We start from the raw sequence: 19,120 nt of genomic DNA on the forward strand, positions 1-19,120 counted from the left end.
ACTGTTTTTGAAAGAAATTAGCTGTGTTTTTCTAATCCTGGATAACCCCTTTAACTATGAACCTCCTAGAGGGAAGGAAGGAGCTTACTCTGAGCCCATCTCTTTACTGAAAGAAAGAAAGTCCAGTCAGTTTATCCTCTATAAAGAGAGAATGTGTTAAGGCAGCCTTATGACTGAAAGATATGCAAGTTAGCCCCTCCACAATATTAAGAGTAATCATGAGGACAGTTTCTGCTAAGAATTCCTTAACTCAGCTTGAGCTTTTGTGGACTGTTACTGATAAGAACCAAATGCTCACCCTACATAGTCCTAATCTGCTTGTAAGATTTATTCTCATGCTTTACACCCCATCATTGGAGTTACATTACTGGTGGCATCCAATTGTTTAGTGCCACTGCTAATCTCTACCAGGATTTAAATTGATTCACATGTTGCCTACTTCACAGAGTAAGCCAAAGGAACTTTTGTAAAACACAAGGGTAAAAGTAAATTAAATAAGCTACTTTAGTATACACCAGCTTTATCAGTTACACTGCACCTGCCTGTTACACTGTTCAAGAAACTGTGCCTCCATTTCTGAAAGATTCAGTTGTTTCCTGTAAAGACTGTAACCTGTTTAACCTCTTAAGGACCCAGGGCGTACCTGTACGCCCTGAGTCCTCTCCTGTTCTATAACGCAGGGCCACGGCGTGGCCCCCCATCATAGCGGGTCGGGCCCGGCCTCTAACAACGGTCGGGACCCGTGGCTAATAGCGCGCGGCACTGATCACAGTGCCGTGCGCTATTAACCCTTTAGACACGGTGTTCAAAGTTGATCACCGTGTCTAAAGTGAAAGTAAACTGCTACCGGTTAGCTCAGGGGGCTGTTAGGGACCGCGGCATGCCGAACAGCTGTAGGACACAAGGAGGGACCCCTTACCTGCCTTCTGGTGTCCGATCGCCGAATGACTGCTCAGTGCCTGAGATCAAGGCATGAGCAGTCAAGCGGCAGAATCATCGATCAATGGTTTCCTATGAGAAACCATTGATCAATGTAAAATATCAGCGTGTATATTGTTATAGCCCCATATGGGAGGTATAACACTGCAAAAAAAAAGTGTAAAAAAAAGAAAAAGTGAATAAAGATCATTTAACCCCTTCCCTAATAAAAGTTTGAATCACCCCCCTTTTCCCATTTAAAAAAAAAACTGTGTAAATAAAAATAAACATATGTGGTATGGCCACGTACGGAAATGTCCGAATTATAAAAATGTATTGTTAGTTAAACCGCACGTTCAATGGCGTACGCGCAAAAAAATTCCAAAGTCCAAAATAGCGTATTTTTGGTCACTTTTTATATCATCAATAAGTCCGATCAATACAAAAATGGTACCGCTAAAAAATTCAGATCACGGCACAAAAAATGAGCCCTCATACCGCCCCATACGCGGAAAAAATAAAAAAGCTATAGGGGTCAGAAGTTGATAATTTTAAACGTATACATTTTCCTGCACGTTGTTATGATTTTTTCCGGAAGTACGACAAAATCAAACCTATATAAGTAGGGTATCATTTTAACCGTATGGACCTACAGAATAAATAGAAGGTGTAATTTTTACTGCGTAGAAGCGGAAGCCCCCAAAAGTTACAAAATGGTGGTTTTTCTTTTCAATTTTGTCACACAATTATTATTTTTTCCCGTTTCGCTGTCGATTTTTGGGGAAAATGACTGATGTCATTACAAGGTAGAATTGGTGGTACTAAAAATAAACCATTATATGGTTTTTAAATGCAAAATTGAAAGAATTACAATTTTTTTAAAGGTAAGGAGGAAAAACGAAAGTGCAAAAATTTTAAATCCCCGGGGGCTTAAGGGGTTAAGTTACCACACTGTTTGGCTTCCTTTCTACACCTTACAGGCACAGGCACCCCAATATGCCATCAACCCAAAATAATTTTGCCTTTAGCATCTTGATAAAACTGTCTCATCGGTAAAACATTGGGGTGGCAAAACCTTGATTTATTATAATATCTCCTGGGTTCAGCTTAACATCTCATTTAGATGGATTGTTAAATATAGATAGGTCAAAAAGTTCATATCCCTCCCCCCCCCTTTGTTTCTCCCTTATTTTTTGCAGGTGTTTTGTTACACTCTTATACTTTTGCTTAGTGTCACTTTCATCTTGCTGTCTCAATCGCAGGACTTGTATAGGCTGTATGTTCATATTAGATGCTTGACACCTTATCTTGATACAACTAGTATACTTATATACCTGGACACCACTTTATGGTGTATTTGCTATCCCCACCACATTCTCTTCTATGAGTCTAGTCTTATGCATCCATATCCTTCTCATGCTTTTAATGTGTTTAATATCTATGTTAATTAATACAATTTGATATCACCTTGATATATATTTAGTTGGTGCCTTAAATTTGAGGTTTATCTATTTATCTCTGGCCCAGCTTCTAGGCATTTTTTGCTGCCATTATTTTGTTGGAGTTACTATGAATATTCCCTGAGCAGTATGGGAATACATGTAATTGCAGCACTATAAGGACAGTCTTGGAGCTGAGGGGTGCCATATATACTGATCAGCATATGCATATCAGCCACACATTTTTCCAGTACAAAGTGCCTCTCAAAAGTCCTGGACTCTGTGTCTTCAGCAACAATTACGGCTCAGAAAGTAAAGAAAGGAAAAAGAATAAACAAATGCGCAGCTATGTGCGGTTATCCTTGATAGGTACAATATAGGAAAAAGAAAGAGGTGTGCTCACCTTATGGTGTTGTGCTGCAAGCACAACACCGTATAACGAATATCGTCATTTGCTTGTGACTAATCAAAGTGGAGTGCTGCCCATCAGTCTGCCGTGGTCCTCTGTAGTGGATGAATGCAGTGGATATCCTCAGGGTGTTGAGAAAGAAGAAAATGCAGGCGCTTCTCCACGTCCGTTCTTGTGTTGATAATAAATTGAGATGAACTCAGGTATGGTAGCAAAAAAGAGGCTTTATTGGCCCGAAATAAAACAAAACAAAAGCAAAATAAAGTATCAAGGTAGTATCAGACAACGCATTTGCTATGAAGAGGGGGTCCTGCCCCTCGAAACGCGTTGTATGATACTACCTTGATACTTTGTTCTGCTTTTGTTTTGTTTTATTTTGGGCCAATAAAGCCTCTTTTTTGCTACCATACCTGAGTTCATGTCAGTTTATTATCAACGCAAGAACGGACGTGGAGAAACGCCTGCATACAACAGTCATATTCCTCTTTCCTCACACCCTGAGGATATCCACTTCAGCAACATTTACACTGTTGTAATCACAATGGCCGAGATTTATCAAACTGTGAGAGAGAAAAAATAGAGGGATTTTCCCACAACAACCAATCACAGCTCAGCTAACGAGCTCTGGTAAAGTGAAACCTGAGCTGTGATTGGTTGTTGTGGGAAAATCACTCTATTTTTTCTCTCACACAGATTGATAAATCTGAGCCAATGTTTCATACAGTTGTTTAAACTGTACAACACAGCCAGCCCCCTGCAGACGTATGACTGATACAGAGAGGTGGGAGGAAGCTGTCTGCTGTGTCAGGACAAAAAGATAGGTCAGCATGGAGTTAAGTCTATTATTAGGGGAATTTATTTCCACTTCAAAAACAATAAATAACTTTTTGCTGTTGGACAAACCCTTAATTGATTTTATTCTCTATTCACATTGTTGATAGTAACATTTTCTTGAGCAGCGTAGTTTTGTCTGAATTTTAATACGTGTAGGTAACTATTCCTTCAATAACTTGTATCATTCATTTCATACTAGATCTGACCAGGGACAGAAGCCAGTTATCACCATTTGTTAGTTTCGCTAAGTTCACATTGCCATTTGCATCCGACCGGTTCATGGTCTGATCTCTCGAGCGGAACAGACCCTGAAACGGGTCGGATGCAAACGGCTTATGCCGGGTCCCGACAGACCCCATTCAGTTGCATGGGGTCTGTCGGTGATCCAGTAATTTTACAGGAGTTTAGTGGAGAAAAAAATAGTGCTTGCACTATTTTTTCTCCATTAAACTTGACAGAACTGCCGACAGAGCTCCACTACAGAGCCTTGTGTGAACGAGCCCTTAGACATGACTTCTTGTAAAATATTTACATTGCTTTATGTTGCAGGAATTTTGTATACTCCAAGAAACACTGTAGACTGCATACCATTTCTTGGAGACACAGAAGCTTATGTGAATAAAACCTACTCTCTTTATGTCTGTTGCAAGGACATTTTTGGGAGGTAAGTGTGACTAACAAATTACTAAGTGTAACCATAAATTTAAAGGGAATGTGTTGTGGTTAATCTACTATATGTATATATATATATATATATATATATATATATATATATATATAGTTAATTTATTTATATTTCCTAATTAAGGCCAGCAGAGAGTTAAACTAGAGGCAAAGTATTTTGTGGCAACGTCTTAGCCGATTGCTGAAAGTTGCTGCAGCACGTTCTCCCTGGCTATGATGTTATCACCTCCCTTCCTTTTTTACATTGAGCAAAAAGAGGCAGTAGGTGTTACTATGTATACCACTATGCAGCACCATTTTGTTGTTGCCTACTCTTCATCAGGTACAGCAGCCATGTTGCTGTGCCCTTACTGCTAGTCCACTACAGCCTGGCACCAGGATGAATTCTCACAGGCTTGCAAATGGGGAAGAAGGTATAGAAAGCCATCCAACATGTTCCCAGTATACACAGTGCCTGTAAAAAGTATAACATGTCCCCCTTGCTGACACAATAAATACCTATATGAATATTCAGGCTCACATGACCACCACTGTTATCCAGGGACCACCATTGATATTAATATTTAAGACCTGCCAGGCTGGTGGATGAGCACCCATAAAGCTTCCCCAAATAAAAAAAAATAGAGAATCAGGCGCTTCAGGGTACAATGTTGATGCTGCACTTGACAATGCTTCTCTCTATAGGCCCTGCCCCACTGTTTACACCATATAGTCCACAATAGCGGCTTCTGGACGCCACAAAAATGGTGCTAACTCCCCCTCCCAGCACATGTGTACACATGTACTATGCATGACACTGAGCATGTACTGTGCATGACACTGAGCATGTACTGTGGATGACACTGAGTATGTACTGTGCATGACACTGAGCATGTACTATGCATGACACTGAGTATGTACTGTGCATGACACTGAGCATGTACTATGCATGACACTGAGTATGTACTGTGCATGACACTGAGCATGTACTGTGCATGACACTGAGCATGTACTGTGCATGACACTGAGCATGTACTGTGTATGACACTGAGCATGTACTGTGCATGACACTGAGCATGTACTGTGCATGACACTGAGCATGTACTGTGGATGACACTGAGTATGTACTGTGCATGACACTGAGCATGTACTATGCATGACACTGAGTATGTACTGTGCATGACACTGAGCATGTACTGTGGATGACACTGAGTATGTACTGTGCATGACACTGAGCATGTACTGTGGATGACACTGAGTATGTACTGTGCATGACACTGAGCATGTACTATGCATGACACTGAGTATGTACTGTGCATGACACTGAGCATGTACTGTGGATGACACTGAGTATGTACTGTGCATGACACTGAGCATGTACTGTGGATGACACTGAGTATGTACTGTGCATGACACTGAGCATGTACTATGCATGACACTGAGTATGTACTGTGCATGACACTGAGCATGTACTGTGCATGACACTGAGCATGCGCAGTGCACATCTGCTATTGTTCCAGCATAGAAGATAGTCGGCAGCCTTAGTCTACGATGTATTGTTAGTGCCATATAGCATCTGTGTAAGTGTTGTGCAGTGACACAATACACAGATACTATAGTAAAAGGCAGCCCCTATAGCATGTTTAAATAAATTTATTTTAAAAATGCAAAAAAAAATTTATAAAAATATACAAAATATCTTTTATAACATGTATTTTATATTAAAGAAAAAGTTGTGTTATGTTTCCTTTAGGTTTCGGAAAACATAAAATTGTCTGGTGATCACTTTGCTTAGTCTAATAAACCTGTTTTCTGTGCTGACATTCCGCACATTTTTCGCCCATGTGAACCTGGCCTAATGCTCTATACTAAAAGAACCGTACACAACTCATACAGCAATGCATTCTTCATAAACCCTTAAAAGGGTACTCCACCCCTAGACATCTTATTCCCTATCCAAAGGATAGGGGATAAAATGTCTGATTGCGGGGGTCGGTCCCGCCGCTGGGGACCCCCGCAATATAGCATGCGACACCCACCTGTTTCTGCTCCGGAACCTGTTTCTACTCCGGAAGTTCGTGACACCCCTGTGTAACTTCACGCCCCACCCCCTCAATGCAAGTCTATGGGAGGGGGCGTGACAGCCGCCACGCCCCCTCCCATAGACTTGCATTGAGGGGGCGTGGTGTGACATCACACGGGGGCGGAGTCGTGACGTCACAAACTTCCGTTCCCGTGGTCGGGACCCAGACCCTCCAGCGCTTCCGGAGCAGAAACAGCTGGGTGTCGCATTCTATATTGCGGTGGGACCCCCGCGATGTCTAGGGATGGAGTGCCCCTTTAAACAGTTTTAATGCTGTTTTAAACATAAAGGGGAGATTTATCAAAACCTGTCCAGAGGAAAATGTAGAGTTGCCCATAGCAACCAATCAGATCGCTTCTTTCATTTTTCAGATGCCTTTTCAGAAATGAAAGGAGCGATCAGAATGGTTGCTATGGACAACACAGCAAAGTTTCCTTTAGACAGGTTTTGATAAATCTCCCTGAAGGTTCTTGAAGGATACTGCTAATTCGACATGTTTGCTTCCTTTTTGTTTGCTTCTAAAGGCCTTTACACATCCTATGTTTTTCTTTCCTATACAGCACTGAAAATATAAATGGGACTCTGTCTTTTGTAAGTAAATGGGAAAATGTAACACACTCCACTACGGCTCTGAGAAATTGCTGCTCATTTTACAACAGTACAGTTTGCACTGGTTTGTAATCGGCTTCAGCTTTTTATTTTTTCACTTAATAAATGGGACAGACAAACACCGAATGACATCATCATCAGAAATGACTGGCATTGGTAAAACACTTTTTGGGAAAGCTGGTATCAGCCATGTGTATAACAGATTTATATTGTATGTACAGAATGACAGCCATATCAGCCATCTACATTTCATATATAATACAGTGAAGTGGAAGCTTGCTTTTTGGCTGCACATAGAAGACACTTCACATTTTAGGACAGCTGAAACTATCTGACTGCACTTTATTCCAAAGATACAAACATTTCACTAAATGTTTAACGGTCAAATGGGATGAGGCCAAATCACTTTGTTCCAAAATACAAGGAAAATGCTTGTGTAACATATGTATGTAATGTATATCAGATACTGTATGTCATAAATGTTAACACTAAAAAAGAGAAAATCTTCTTTCCATCATGTGGGTGTTTACAGGTTTTTCACTTTTTAAAAACTGCAGCAGGACCATGATAAAACTCCACCACTGGGAGAGTCAGCACCAAATGTGGTTCCAAAATAACTGTCACTTACATGATTTACTTTTTCAATGTGTTTTAGTCACTCTATATTTAGGCAGTTTGTGTTTTTCACATTACAAATGATGTCAAAAAAGAAATCATTGACCCACAAGATCTTTGAATCATATGATGATTTGTGATGAAAATAAACTCCACATAATGTACCGACATTAAAGGTGGAACTCTCTCACTTTTAACTCCCGTAATACAACACTTTGATGGGGTACGACTGCTCCAAGAAATAATTTCAGGAAAAAAATCCTTGCAACAGTAAGGCTGGGTTTGTACAGGGTAAAATCAAAACAGAAAAATGGCAGTAAAATACTTTTCATAGTGGCATTTAAAAAAAAAAAATAATAATCTAATAAGACTAATAAAGTCTGTAGAAAAGCATCTGTCAGTGCGCCCATTGTATTAAAAAATTGCCACTAATTCCATTATATTTTTATTATTTTTTTGAACTATACAATAAAGTGTGTTAAAGGGGTACTCCGGTGAAAACCTTTTTTCTTTTAAATCAACTGGTGGCAGAAAGTTAAACATATTTGTAAATTACTTCTATTAAAAAAATCTTAATCCTTCCAGTACTTATTAGCTGCTGAATGCTACAGAGGAAATGCCTTTCTTTTTGGAACACTGATGATATCACGAGCACAGTGCTCTCTGCAGACATCTCTGTCCATTTTAGCAACCATGCATAGCAGATGTATGCTAAGGGCAGCATGGTGGTTCAGTGGTTAGCACTGCTGCCTTGCAGTGCTGGGGACTTGGGTTCAAATCCCACTAAGGACAACAATAAATGAAGCGTTATTATTATAACAACATCAGCAATGAGAACTGTGCTCGTGATGTCATCAGAGAGCATTCCAAAAAGAAAAGAATCTCCTCTGTAGTATTCAGCAGCTAATAAGTACAGGAAGGATTGAGATTTTTTAATAGAAGTAATTTACAAATATGTTTAACTTTCTTCTGCCACCAGTTGATTTAAAAGAAAAAAGGTTTTCACCGAAGTACCCCTTTAATGCCTGCTTTTCCATAGACATAAATACATTATTGCATTTTAGAAATAATGCCACTTTTTATACTCATTTTATTGCTACTTTTTTATATGTTATATAGCAGGAATACTTAAACGGGTACTCCATTGGAAAATTATTATTATTATTTTTTTTTTTTTTATCAACTGGTGCCAGAAAGTTAAACAGATTTGTAAATTACTTCTATTAAAAAATCTTAATCCTTCCAGCACTTATTAACTGTTGTATCCCAAACAGGAAGTTCTTTTCTTTTTTAATTGCCTTTCTGTCTGACCACAGTGCTCTCTGCTGACACCTCTGTCCATTTTAGGAACTGCCCAGAGCAGGAGAGGTTTACTATGGGGATTTGCTCCTACTCTGGACAGTTCCTGACATGGACAGAGGTGTCGGCAGAGAGCACTGTGGTCAGACAGAAAGGAAAGTTAAAAAGAAAAGAACTTCCTAGGGAACATACAGCATCTGATAAGTACTGGAAGGATGAAGATGTTTGTTATAGAAGTAATTTACAAACTTTCTGGCACCAGTTGATTTAAAAAAAAAAAAAAAAGCAAGTAAAAATGTTGACATTTTTATTAGCAAAAGCATGTTTAAAATCAAAATATTACACTTTCTCCTCCCTGCCTGTATTTTGCTTCCTCTCAAAGAAGTTATATATTGAGCTAAATAAATATTTTGTTTAATACACTATATTTGTGCTTTTTCTAAATTATTTGGGTAATGTTATTAACTCTCATGAAGAAGCATTATCTATAAAGGGAAATATTTCTGTGCTGTGACTATTGTATTAAATCATAAAAAGTTAAAGGGGTACTCCGCCCTTAGACATGTTATCCCCTATCCAAAGGATAGATGTCTGATAAGTGGGGGGACCGGCCGTGGGACCCCCCCCCCCCCTTGATCACCAGGTCGGCGCTGCAGCGTTACTGTCTGGGGCTTCCGTGATCATGATCATAATACACAGCCCTAGACTTCCATGAATGCAACGCTGCAGCGCCGGCCCAGAGATTGCGGGGGTTCCATCGGCCAGACCCCCCGCGATCAGACATGTTATTCCCTATTCTTTGTATAGGGGATAACATACACGAATGAAAAAATCACAAGGCGTTTTTTGCAGTATTCAAATAGCTTTTCCTTTAGTAGCTGCCTTCAGGCAATAGGCATAGACAATTACAAAAAATAATCACCACAAGTGCGCACTGATATCCGCGATAGTCCATGTGAACTCTGGCCTATCTTCACCCTTCTTCGGGCATGCAGAGTTCAGAGGACACACACCTCCAGGTAGGTGTCCACTGAACTCTGCATGCCCGAAGAAGGGTGAAGATTGGCCGGAGTTCACATGGACTATCGCGGATATCAGTGCGCACTTGTGGTGATTATTTTTTGTAATTGTCTATGCCTATTGCCTGAAGGCAGCTACTAAAGGAAAAGCTATTTGAATACTGCAAAAAACGCCTTGTGATTTTTTCATTTGTGTATGTATCTGAACATGGACTGAGCCTCCATTGCCTAATCACATTTCACCCATGTGCGTTATCAAGGTACCACCCTTTTTGTATATAGGGGATAACATGTCTAGGGGCGGAGTACCCCTGTAACCTCTTAAGGACACAGCCCATTTTGGCCTTACGGACACAGCCAAAATGGGCCAAAATTGCCTTCTAAAAATCATAACTCTTTCATATTTCCATCCATACACCCATGTGAGGGCTTTTTTTTTTTTTGCGTGACCAATTGTACTTTGTAATCATCACTCATTTTACCATAAAATGTACGGCAAACCCAAAATTATTGTGTGTGAGGAAATTGAAAAGAAAACAGAAATTTTGCACATTTTTAATGGTTTTGTTTTTACACTGTACTTTACCATAAAAAGTACATGTTTTCTTTATTCTGTTGGCCAATGTTAATAAAATGATACCCATGATTACATACTTTTCTATTATTGGACCGCTTTTTAAAAAAAAAAATCACTTTTTTCACAAAATAAGTATGTTTAAAATTGCCCTATTTTGACCAACTATAACTTTCTTTTATTTTTCTGTATACAGGGCTGTTTGAGGGCTAATTTTTTTTGCACCATGATCTGTAATTTTCTTTTTGGTACCACATTTGCATATATCTGAGTAGTTTATTGCATTTTATTTATTCATTTATTTTTACGAATGTGATGTGACGAAAACACAACAATTTTGGACTTTAAATTTTTTTTACATTTACGCCGTTCACAGTACAAAATAATTTGCATTATATTTTGATTGTTTATTGAAATTTTTTTTACGCATTTTGGGGTAAATTGGGAAAAAGGGGTGATTTACATTTTTATTGGGGGAGGGGCTTTTTCATATATATAAAAAAAAAATGTACTTAATTTTTTATTTTTTACACTTTTTATGTCCCCCGTAGGGGACTATTTATAGTAATCATTTTATTGATTATTAGTTAATTATTTATTTAATTAATTAATTATTAATTCGTTATTCATTACAACAACATCGTCCTTCACAATTGCATTAAATACATACATACATTATTGTCCTGGCCATCTGCCTCTGCAAATTACAATTTGAAGTATCTTTGATTTCTGATAGAAGACCTCTGTAAATTTATGGATTTTTGGTAAATTAGGGAAACTCAGACTTTTTTTGCCTACTGTATTATACATATTACTGTGTCCTCATCTCTTCCCATACCCCCGCAATTATTTCTGGCAGCACATCTAAATGTCTGAAAAAATTTAATGGGGCTAAAAAAGTAAAGTGAAAATTAAAAAAAATATGATTTAGAATGAAAACTAAAAAAAAAAAATATCAAATGCACTCCTCATTCATTTTTAATATTGAGCTCTGAATTTTCTGGTCCCTGCCCACTCCCGAAAATTGAAAGACAAAAAAAAGTTTTTTTAAACAGGGATCAATTTATGTGGGCAGGCAGGGACCTAAAAACGTAGCCGACAATAATCAAAATTTATAAAGGGGCCATTTAAATGTAAAAATAATATATTTTTTATAATTTTTTAAATTTTTTTTCCTTCTTAGTAATGTATTTTAATATTGTGTTTAATAAAGTGTGTGTGTATGTGTTTCACTTTTTGTTCTCTATTTTTTAAATTTTTTAGGTAGTACTACTACTCCCAGCATGGAACAGACTGTACAATGCCTGTACTAATAGACAGATCCCCCCGGGTGTCACTCCTGACACCAATGCGATAATCCTTTTCTATTGCAGAGATGGAGCGGCTTTCTCCTGCACTCGCTTCTCTGCACTATACTCCAGCCAGCCAGTGATGTGAATAGAATTCACACCACTTATTCATATTTCCTGCAGACAGCTGTGACTGGCCAGATGGTTCCAGCCAATCACAGCTCTCTGCGGTAAATATGAATAATAGGTTTATATACGGCATATACTCATACTACAGTGGGACCAGAGAAGACAACCAGCAGGCCGCATCTATACATTATACAGGATGATCGCATCGGGTGTCAGAAGTGACACCTGCTGCGATCTGTCTATTAATGCAGGTACTACAGCTCCCAGCATGGAGCAGATTGTGCTCCATGTTGGGAACAGTAATACCTGCAGTTAAGGACAGATCAAAGCAGGTATCACACCTGACACCTGATGCGATCGTCCTATCTAGATGCAAGAAAGCTGTCCGCATCTATACATTATACAGGATGATCTCAGCGGGTGTCAGGAGTGACACCCGATGCGATCTGTCTATTAGTACAGGTACTACTACTCCCATTATGGAACAGTCTGTTCCAAGCTGGAAGTAGTAGTACTACCTAAAAAATGTAAAAAAACGGGACCTGCCATGCATGACGCGAACACCGGTCCGGTGCTCGCCGTCATGGCGGAGCATAAATGTACGTCATGGTGCGTTAAGTACCACGGCACCATGACGTACATTTATGTTCATTGTCGTTAAGGGATTAAACACATTATTAAAATACATTACTAATAAAAATTTGGCAAGATTTTTTGGGATCAAATCGATTTTGTTAAAAAAAATTCTGTGAATCGTCCGAATTGAATTTTTCAAAAAATTCGCTCATCTCTAATCTACAGTATTGGGGACCATAACAGCATACCACGGCCAGTACTGTCTATTTACCAAAACCTATCTGTGTTGTTATTATTCACAATTTAGTAAGATTTACCCTACACTTATTGATTTAATCTTATAACATCTAGGGGGAATATCGAACTATTTACTGCATGACATGTCACTTACAGATTCGACTATAAAATATCATATAGAATTATCCACTTTGTGAATATTTGTGTATAAGGCTAAGTCTGAGAGACTATTATTAGCCTGACATATCCAGTGAGCATCACTACTGTACCCTTATGTTGGTTACAACCACAGTTGTGTGGTTAATGCATTTGAATCCGTCAACATTGGACGGTAGAAACGCGCCTGAACAGTTATTGGGATCCATATGATTTTATTTATTCATTCCCTGGTAGCTGATTATGTACCAGTAGAATACATTTTTATATACACATGGTTTTTGTTTGGTGGTACACATTGGGGTGTCCCAGCGGCCACGGACTGCGGAGCACTTAAGCTATCTACCTGTATCTTTTTTTATCTGACTGTTTGTTATTTTCTCCCTCACTTATATAAGTTAGAGATGGGCACCGTGGTTGAGACCACCCTATTAAGGCAGGGACAGAGGGACAGGGCCTGTAGATCTAGAGTGCACTTATCCCTATTTCCTTCAACTCTGTTTCCTGACCATTGCAACTGAGGCTAAGCAATACATCTGTATTACCATGGGACTACCCTGCTATACCCACTATTACATCTAGGTCCTCTCCATCTGTACTGATTTTGCTCCACGGCCCGTGACCCCCGAGACACTGTTATTGGTTTATGTGGAGTGTTGACATTTAATTTTCACTGTTTTCATATTCTTTGGTCCATTTTATTTGAGGATTAATAAAGGTTATGTTTTATAACTGTATTGCTATTCAAATAAGAGGCTTGTTTTCGGTGAAATTGCTTGAGTTCCTCTTTGAATTATTTGTAAGGAGGTGGGCGCTTCTGATCATTGATAGGTCCATTTCGGAGAAATAATTACAGTGTTAGTAACATCCTTGGGTTTTTTATTTTATTTTCCTCAGTGACAGTACGCTTGAACACAAATGTCTAGCTGTGAGATTAAAGATATTTAGTTGTGAGATTAAAATATATATACAGTATCAGCACCCATTAGTGGCTCTCTATTTTCCTCAGTGTCTGCTGCTTGGCTGCCTCTATTAGGTTAGGTTAGAGCTAACCTAATAGAGAATATTAGGTTAAAGCTGTGATCTGTGGCTACATCTAGCAAGGATGCCTACAGAGAATCTGGGTAGTCTACAGACGGATGCCTCCACTAACATACTTTGCAGCAAATATACAAATCACAGATAAGACACACAACAAATGTTTAAAAAAATCAGAATGTTAAACAAATGAAATGTGTAATTTTAAATAATTGTTTATTTAAAGAGTACTTCTCATGATGTTGTTAAATGTTATAATCCTCCCAGTTCATGATAAACCACCCCCTGTCTTTATTTTTATTATTTGTTCATTTTCTGCCTTGATTATTGCTCTGTATTTTCTGCTCAGTCGCAGTCAGAATCAGGGCTGTGGAGTCGGAGTCGAGGAGTCGGACGAAATTTTGGGTACCTGGAGTCAGACTGTAAGAATAAAGATCAATGCATGCAGTGCCTCATGTAAACGCAAAACAAATTCGTTAAGTGACTGCAGGACTAGAGACACTTGTATAAGTGAAGGGAATGGAGGGTCAATAGTTCAAGACTGAAGCTGTAAACCATTGGAAAAACTGGCATTAAGCTAAGGCTATAAAAACCTGTAAACTCGATTGTTAGCTTAAAGGGGTATTCCACCCCTTGACATCTTATCCCCTATCCAAAGGACCAAAGGATAGGGGATAACATGTCAGATTGCGGCACTGTGCTATCATTACTGCACAGAGCGAGTTGGCTCTGTGCGTAATGACGGGCGATCATCACGCCCCCTCCCATAGACTTGCATAAAGGGGGCGGGCCATGATATCACGAGGGGTGGAGCCATGACGTCATGCTGCTCCGTCCCCTGTATCGCCCGTCATTACGCACAGAGCGAACTCGCTCTGTGTAGTAATGAAAGCGCGGTGCCGCAGCGGCGATCCCGGGGGTCCCCAGCAGCGGGACCCCGGCGATCTGACATCTTATCCCTTATCCTTTGGATAGGGGATAAGATGTCTACGGGCGGAGTACCCCTTTAAACTTTAAACATGACATTTATTGCAAAAAAAAGACTTTCTTTTATGACTAAAGCAAAATTCTGTTATTTGTTTCCTTGATGTTTGTAGGCAATATTTGAAGATATTTGTGCCTCTAAATAATTGTTTATATCAATGATGTAATAATCAGGAGACAAACTATACTTGGTACAGGGACTTTAATCGGAGATTTAGTGTACCACATACATATACAGTGAATAAAAGATGGTATATACAAGAAATTGTTACAAAAACAGCCATCGACAATGTTAACAATATGACAGATTTGCATAGACAGCAAATAGCGGAAAATTTTAATGACATTGAGACCTACACAACAGGCCTTATGTATCAAAACCCGTGCACAAATAACCTGCATAAAGTGTCCAATCAGAGCCCAGTTTTAATCTTCTAATCTGCCTTTCGAAAAATAAAACATGGATTCCAAAAAGTGCAAACACATTTAGCTAGGGTTGGGCAGTAATAATTGTACTAGACACCTAAAAGGGTACACTTCAGAAACTCCACCCACCTGCCGTGGGCACTGCTGATATCTATTGACGCTAGGTCTACGTGTGCAGTCTGCACAGAACTCTGCCAAATAATAAACATGTTCATTCTTTTGACGGAATCCAGATTTATATTTCTGCAGTGTGCATGGTGCACCAGAATCCCATTGAAGACAATAGGAGGCTGCTGCACTAGAATTAGAAATTCCATAATGTTATTTAATTTCAAAAGTGATGTAATCAAAATTTATATAGGTGCTTCTGATATGTTTTCCAACACTGTTTGCCTAAATGTGATTGAGCCTTTCATCATAACTTACAGGAACCTATTGACAAAAAGCTGTATATTTTGCATGAAGTCATGATGCTATTTTAGTCACATGAAATGCTCCTTAGCAATTCCTTTTCTGTAATTTACTGGCAAGAGAAAACTGAATTCGGAACCAATGACCTTGTTTCATAAATGTCATGTCAAACTGTTCTCCACTTATAACAGGAAATTATATACAAACCACAGGAACCCACAGATGTGTATAGTAGCAAACATGAGTATTATTGTCATTGTAATTTCTGTGGATTTATACAAAAAATGTCACCATGGCATTGCCCTTTACCGGATAGTACCTGTGTTGTGCCCTCTTGCCCTCTAAACTAGAGGAATGAACATAGGGCAGTGCACAAGTGTTCTTTTGGATGTCCTATCAGTGTAGCCAAGTGTCACATAGTCAGACCTCTTTAAATTAGCCTTTGAGTTATGTATCCAGTAAATGACTGTGGCCATGTGATTCCTCACAGCAAATCAGCTCACTATCATATAACATACACCCTCTTGCAATGGCTACACTTGGTATTTGGGGCCAATCACCAGGGGCACCGTTGCACCCACTGACTTATTAGGGCACCTTACTTCATGTATTCTGTAATAAAAAAAGAAAACGTTTTCCTCCATGAGAGATCTACTTCAGAGGTCATTGGCCTTTCATGTTGACCTGTGCTATCATATGACAAATTAACACTATAGTCAGTTTCACTTGTAGCCGACCTGTCACCAAACAATGCGCATACCCAATAAAAATAAAGAACTATGATACATACTGTCATTTTTGAGCCTTATTTACTAAGAGTGCAGGACTTCCTGTCAACTTTACAAGCTAAATTTGTAGCTGATCTGAAGAAGATTTAAAAGGAGATTTATCATTCTTTTCAAACGTATGGCTTTTTAATGACAATTTTTCTTTTTAACTTACTTTAGCTTACATGTGACCTATTCATCAAATAGTCGCACGACCTTGATAAATAAATCACACGTAAGCAAAACCCGGTAAACCCGCTTACAAAAGCATTTTTTAAAGCAGAAAAGTTTTCCTTTATGTTAATAGCCGAAGTTTTTTAAATCTACCCCTTATTACCAGTAGCGTTGCTAGAGAATGACAGGGAGGCGGGCGTAACGCATCGGGTGACACCCTGACAGGCCTGCCTGCCACTAAATAGCTGCACTCCAACTATCCCACCACAACCCATCCACCCTCCTCAGAAATAAAAAAAAATATTAAAAACATACTATGCCGCACCATGAATATCCGTACTCTGGAGGCTTTTTTTGTTTAATTTTGAGCCCGCATTTTGTGATGTTGGTGGGTGGAGTCTTGTGTCGCCGCGCTGAGGCCGGAGTTTACGTCAGGAAGGAACACAATCAATGAACGGGTCGGTACGTTACCCACCCCAAAATGAAGCTGTATTAGGCTGGGTTCACACCACACTTTCAGCAATAAGGGACCGCATACGGCTGGGGGGGAGCAAAAACCGGGCGCTCCCGTATCCCTGCCGTATCCCACCCGTATGTAATTCATTAAAATTTTTGCACCGTATGCGGTTTTCTACCGGAGTTAAAGGGGTACTCCGCCCCTAGACATCTTATCCCCCCAGGATGGGGATAAGATGTCAGATCCCCGGGGTCCCGCTTCTGGGGACCCCCTGGATCTACCATGCCGCATCCGCCTATAGTGGCTTCCGGAATCACTGGAGGTCCTCAGGCTGAGTCCATCTCGACCACCGGGATGGAAGATCGTGACGTCACGACTCCACCCCGTGTGGCGTCACACCCCGCCTCTCAATGCCAGTCTATGGGAGGGGGCGATCTGACATCTTATCCCCTATCCTTTGGATAGGGGATAAGATGTCTAGGGGCGGAGTACCCCTTTAAAACCGTGGTCCACTCCAGTCGGCTCATTGAAATGAATTACATATGGGCGGCATATGGCAGGGATACGGGAGCGCCCGGTTTTTGCTCCCCCCAGCCGTATGCCTTTGTCACAACCCACAATTCATTTGGGTTTAAAATGTTTATTGGTCACATGTGGCATTAGTTCAGTTTTTTTTTTTTTTGTTATCAGCCCAGAAAGCACAGTATGCTGCAGTTCCCATCCTTTATAACTGATTATTTACAGGCCTTAGAATGTACACATTTTCATAAGAGACGCCACAGCGCAGTGGTGGATCCACCATCTAATGAAAATGAGGTCAGATTCATCAAATGTTGGACACTAACATCATGTGGAAGACCTCATTGTGTAATAAAAAAAACTCTCTTAAAAAAGCTGTCATTGTTGCCCATAGCAACCAGTTAATAGCTGCAGCTTTCATCTTATATTCAGCTCTTGACAAATAAAAGCTGCACTCTGATTGGTTGTTATGGGCTATATTAGTGTAAACCTAATTGAGACAAATCCGAAGAGGGGAGATAAGACATGTATACTTTTCTAAAACCGATACTTCCTGGTCAGGGGAATGGTGAGAAGCAGGATTACGGAAAAAAACTGAAAAAGTACAAGCTGCATATGATATGAGAAAAGTATGTTAAGGCTATGTTCACACTTTGTTTGTTTTTTCCTCTGTGTATCATATAAACTGGAAAAGAAAACCTTGCAATTTATGGATTAAATGGAGGCTGTAACAGATACCTAAGCAATGGCATTTATCATCCGTAGACCAATATATGATCCATTTAACAGGTACCTTGTGAGCTTTAGTCATGGCAAATCCGTTAAATAGATGCCATTATATCCTATGGGTGATGCATGCCACTGCTAGGTATTCAATGGATCCATCACCCACAGGCTATGCAGGGCCATCTTTAAAGCAGGACAAAAGGAGCAGCTTCCCTGGGCTCTTACATTCCTAGGGACCCAAACAGCTGCCCCTTCAGCCTGCTGCACTGCCTAGCCAAAACTTCACTTGTTAATAATGACATCAATTACAGGCTAAAAGCCATCTGTCCAGTTCAAATAGTCTACAATAGAAAAAAACTGATATACACTTAATTCTGAACATTCAACGTGTCGGACAATTTCTGACCAGTCGTAATCTCACTGGTTTATTATGACTGATGCACAGTCTATGAACATGTACACTTTATATGCATGTAGTCAGCTTAAAGGGGTACTCCGGTGAAAAGCTTTTTTCTTTTAAATCAACTGGTGGCAGAAAGTTAAACATATTTGTAAATTACTTCTATTAAAAAAGCTTAATCCTTCCAGTACTTATTAGCTGCTGAATGCTACAGAGGAAATGCCTTTCTTTTTGGAACACTGATGACATCACAAGCACAGTGCTCTCTGCTGACATCTCTGTCCATTTTAGCAACCATGCATAGCAGATGTATGCTAAGGGCAGCATGGTGGCTCAGTGGTTAGCACTGCTGCCTTGCAGTGCTGGGGA

General features: G+C 39.6%; 1 protein-coding gene across 3 annotated transcripts in view; it reads left to right on the plus strand.

Moving 5' to 3' along the window:
* SLC28A2 (solute carrier family 28 member 2) overlaps positions 1–8,086 on the plus strand; it is a 79,876-nt gene extending 71,790 nt beyond the window's left edge. For all 3 annotated transcript variants that reach the window (XM_056569304.1, XM_056569306.1, XM_056569305.1), the window contains 2 exons: positions 4,150–4,264; positions 6,907–8,086. In XM_056569304.1, coding sequence (XP_056425279.1) covers positions 4,150–4,264; positions 6,907–7,027 — 236 coding nt within the window. In that variant the 3' untranslated portion in view covers positions 7,028–8,086. The remainder of the gene's footprint in view (positions 1–4,149; positions 4,265–6,906) is intronic.
* Positions 8,087–19,120: the final 11,034 nt, after the last annotated feature.

Source organism: Hyla sarda, chromosome 4, assembly GCF_029499605.1.
Source record: "Hyla sarda isolate aHylSar1 chromosome 4, aHylSar1.hap1, whole genome shotgun sequence".
NCBI lineage: Eukaryota > Metazoa > Chordata > Amphibia > Anura > Hylidae > Hyla > Hyla sarda.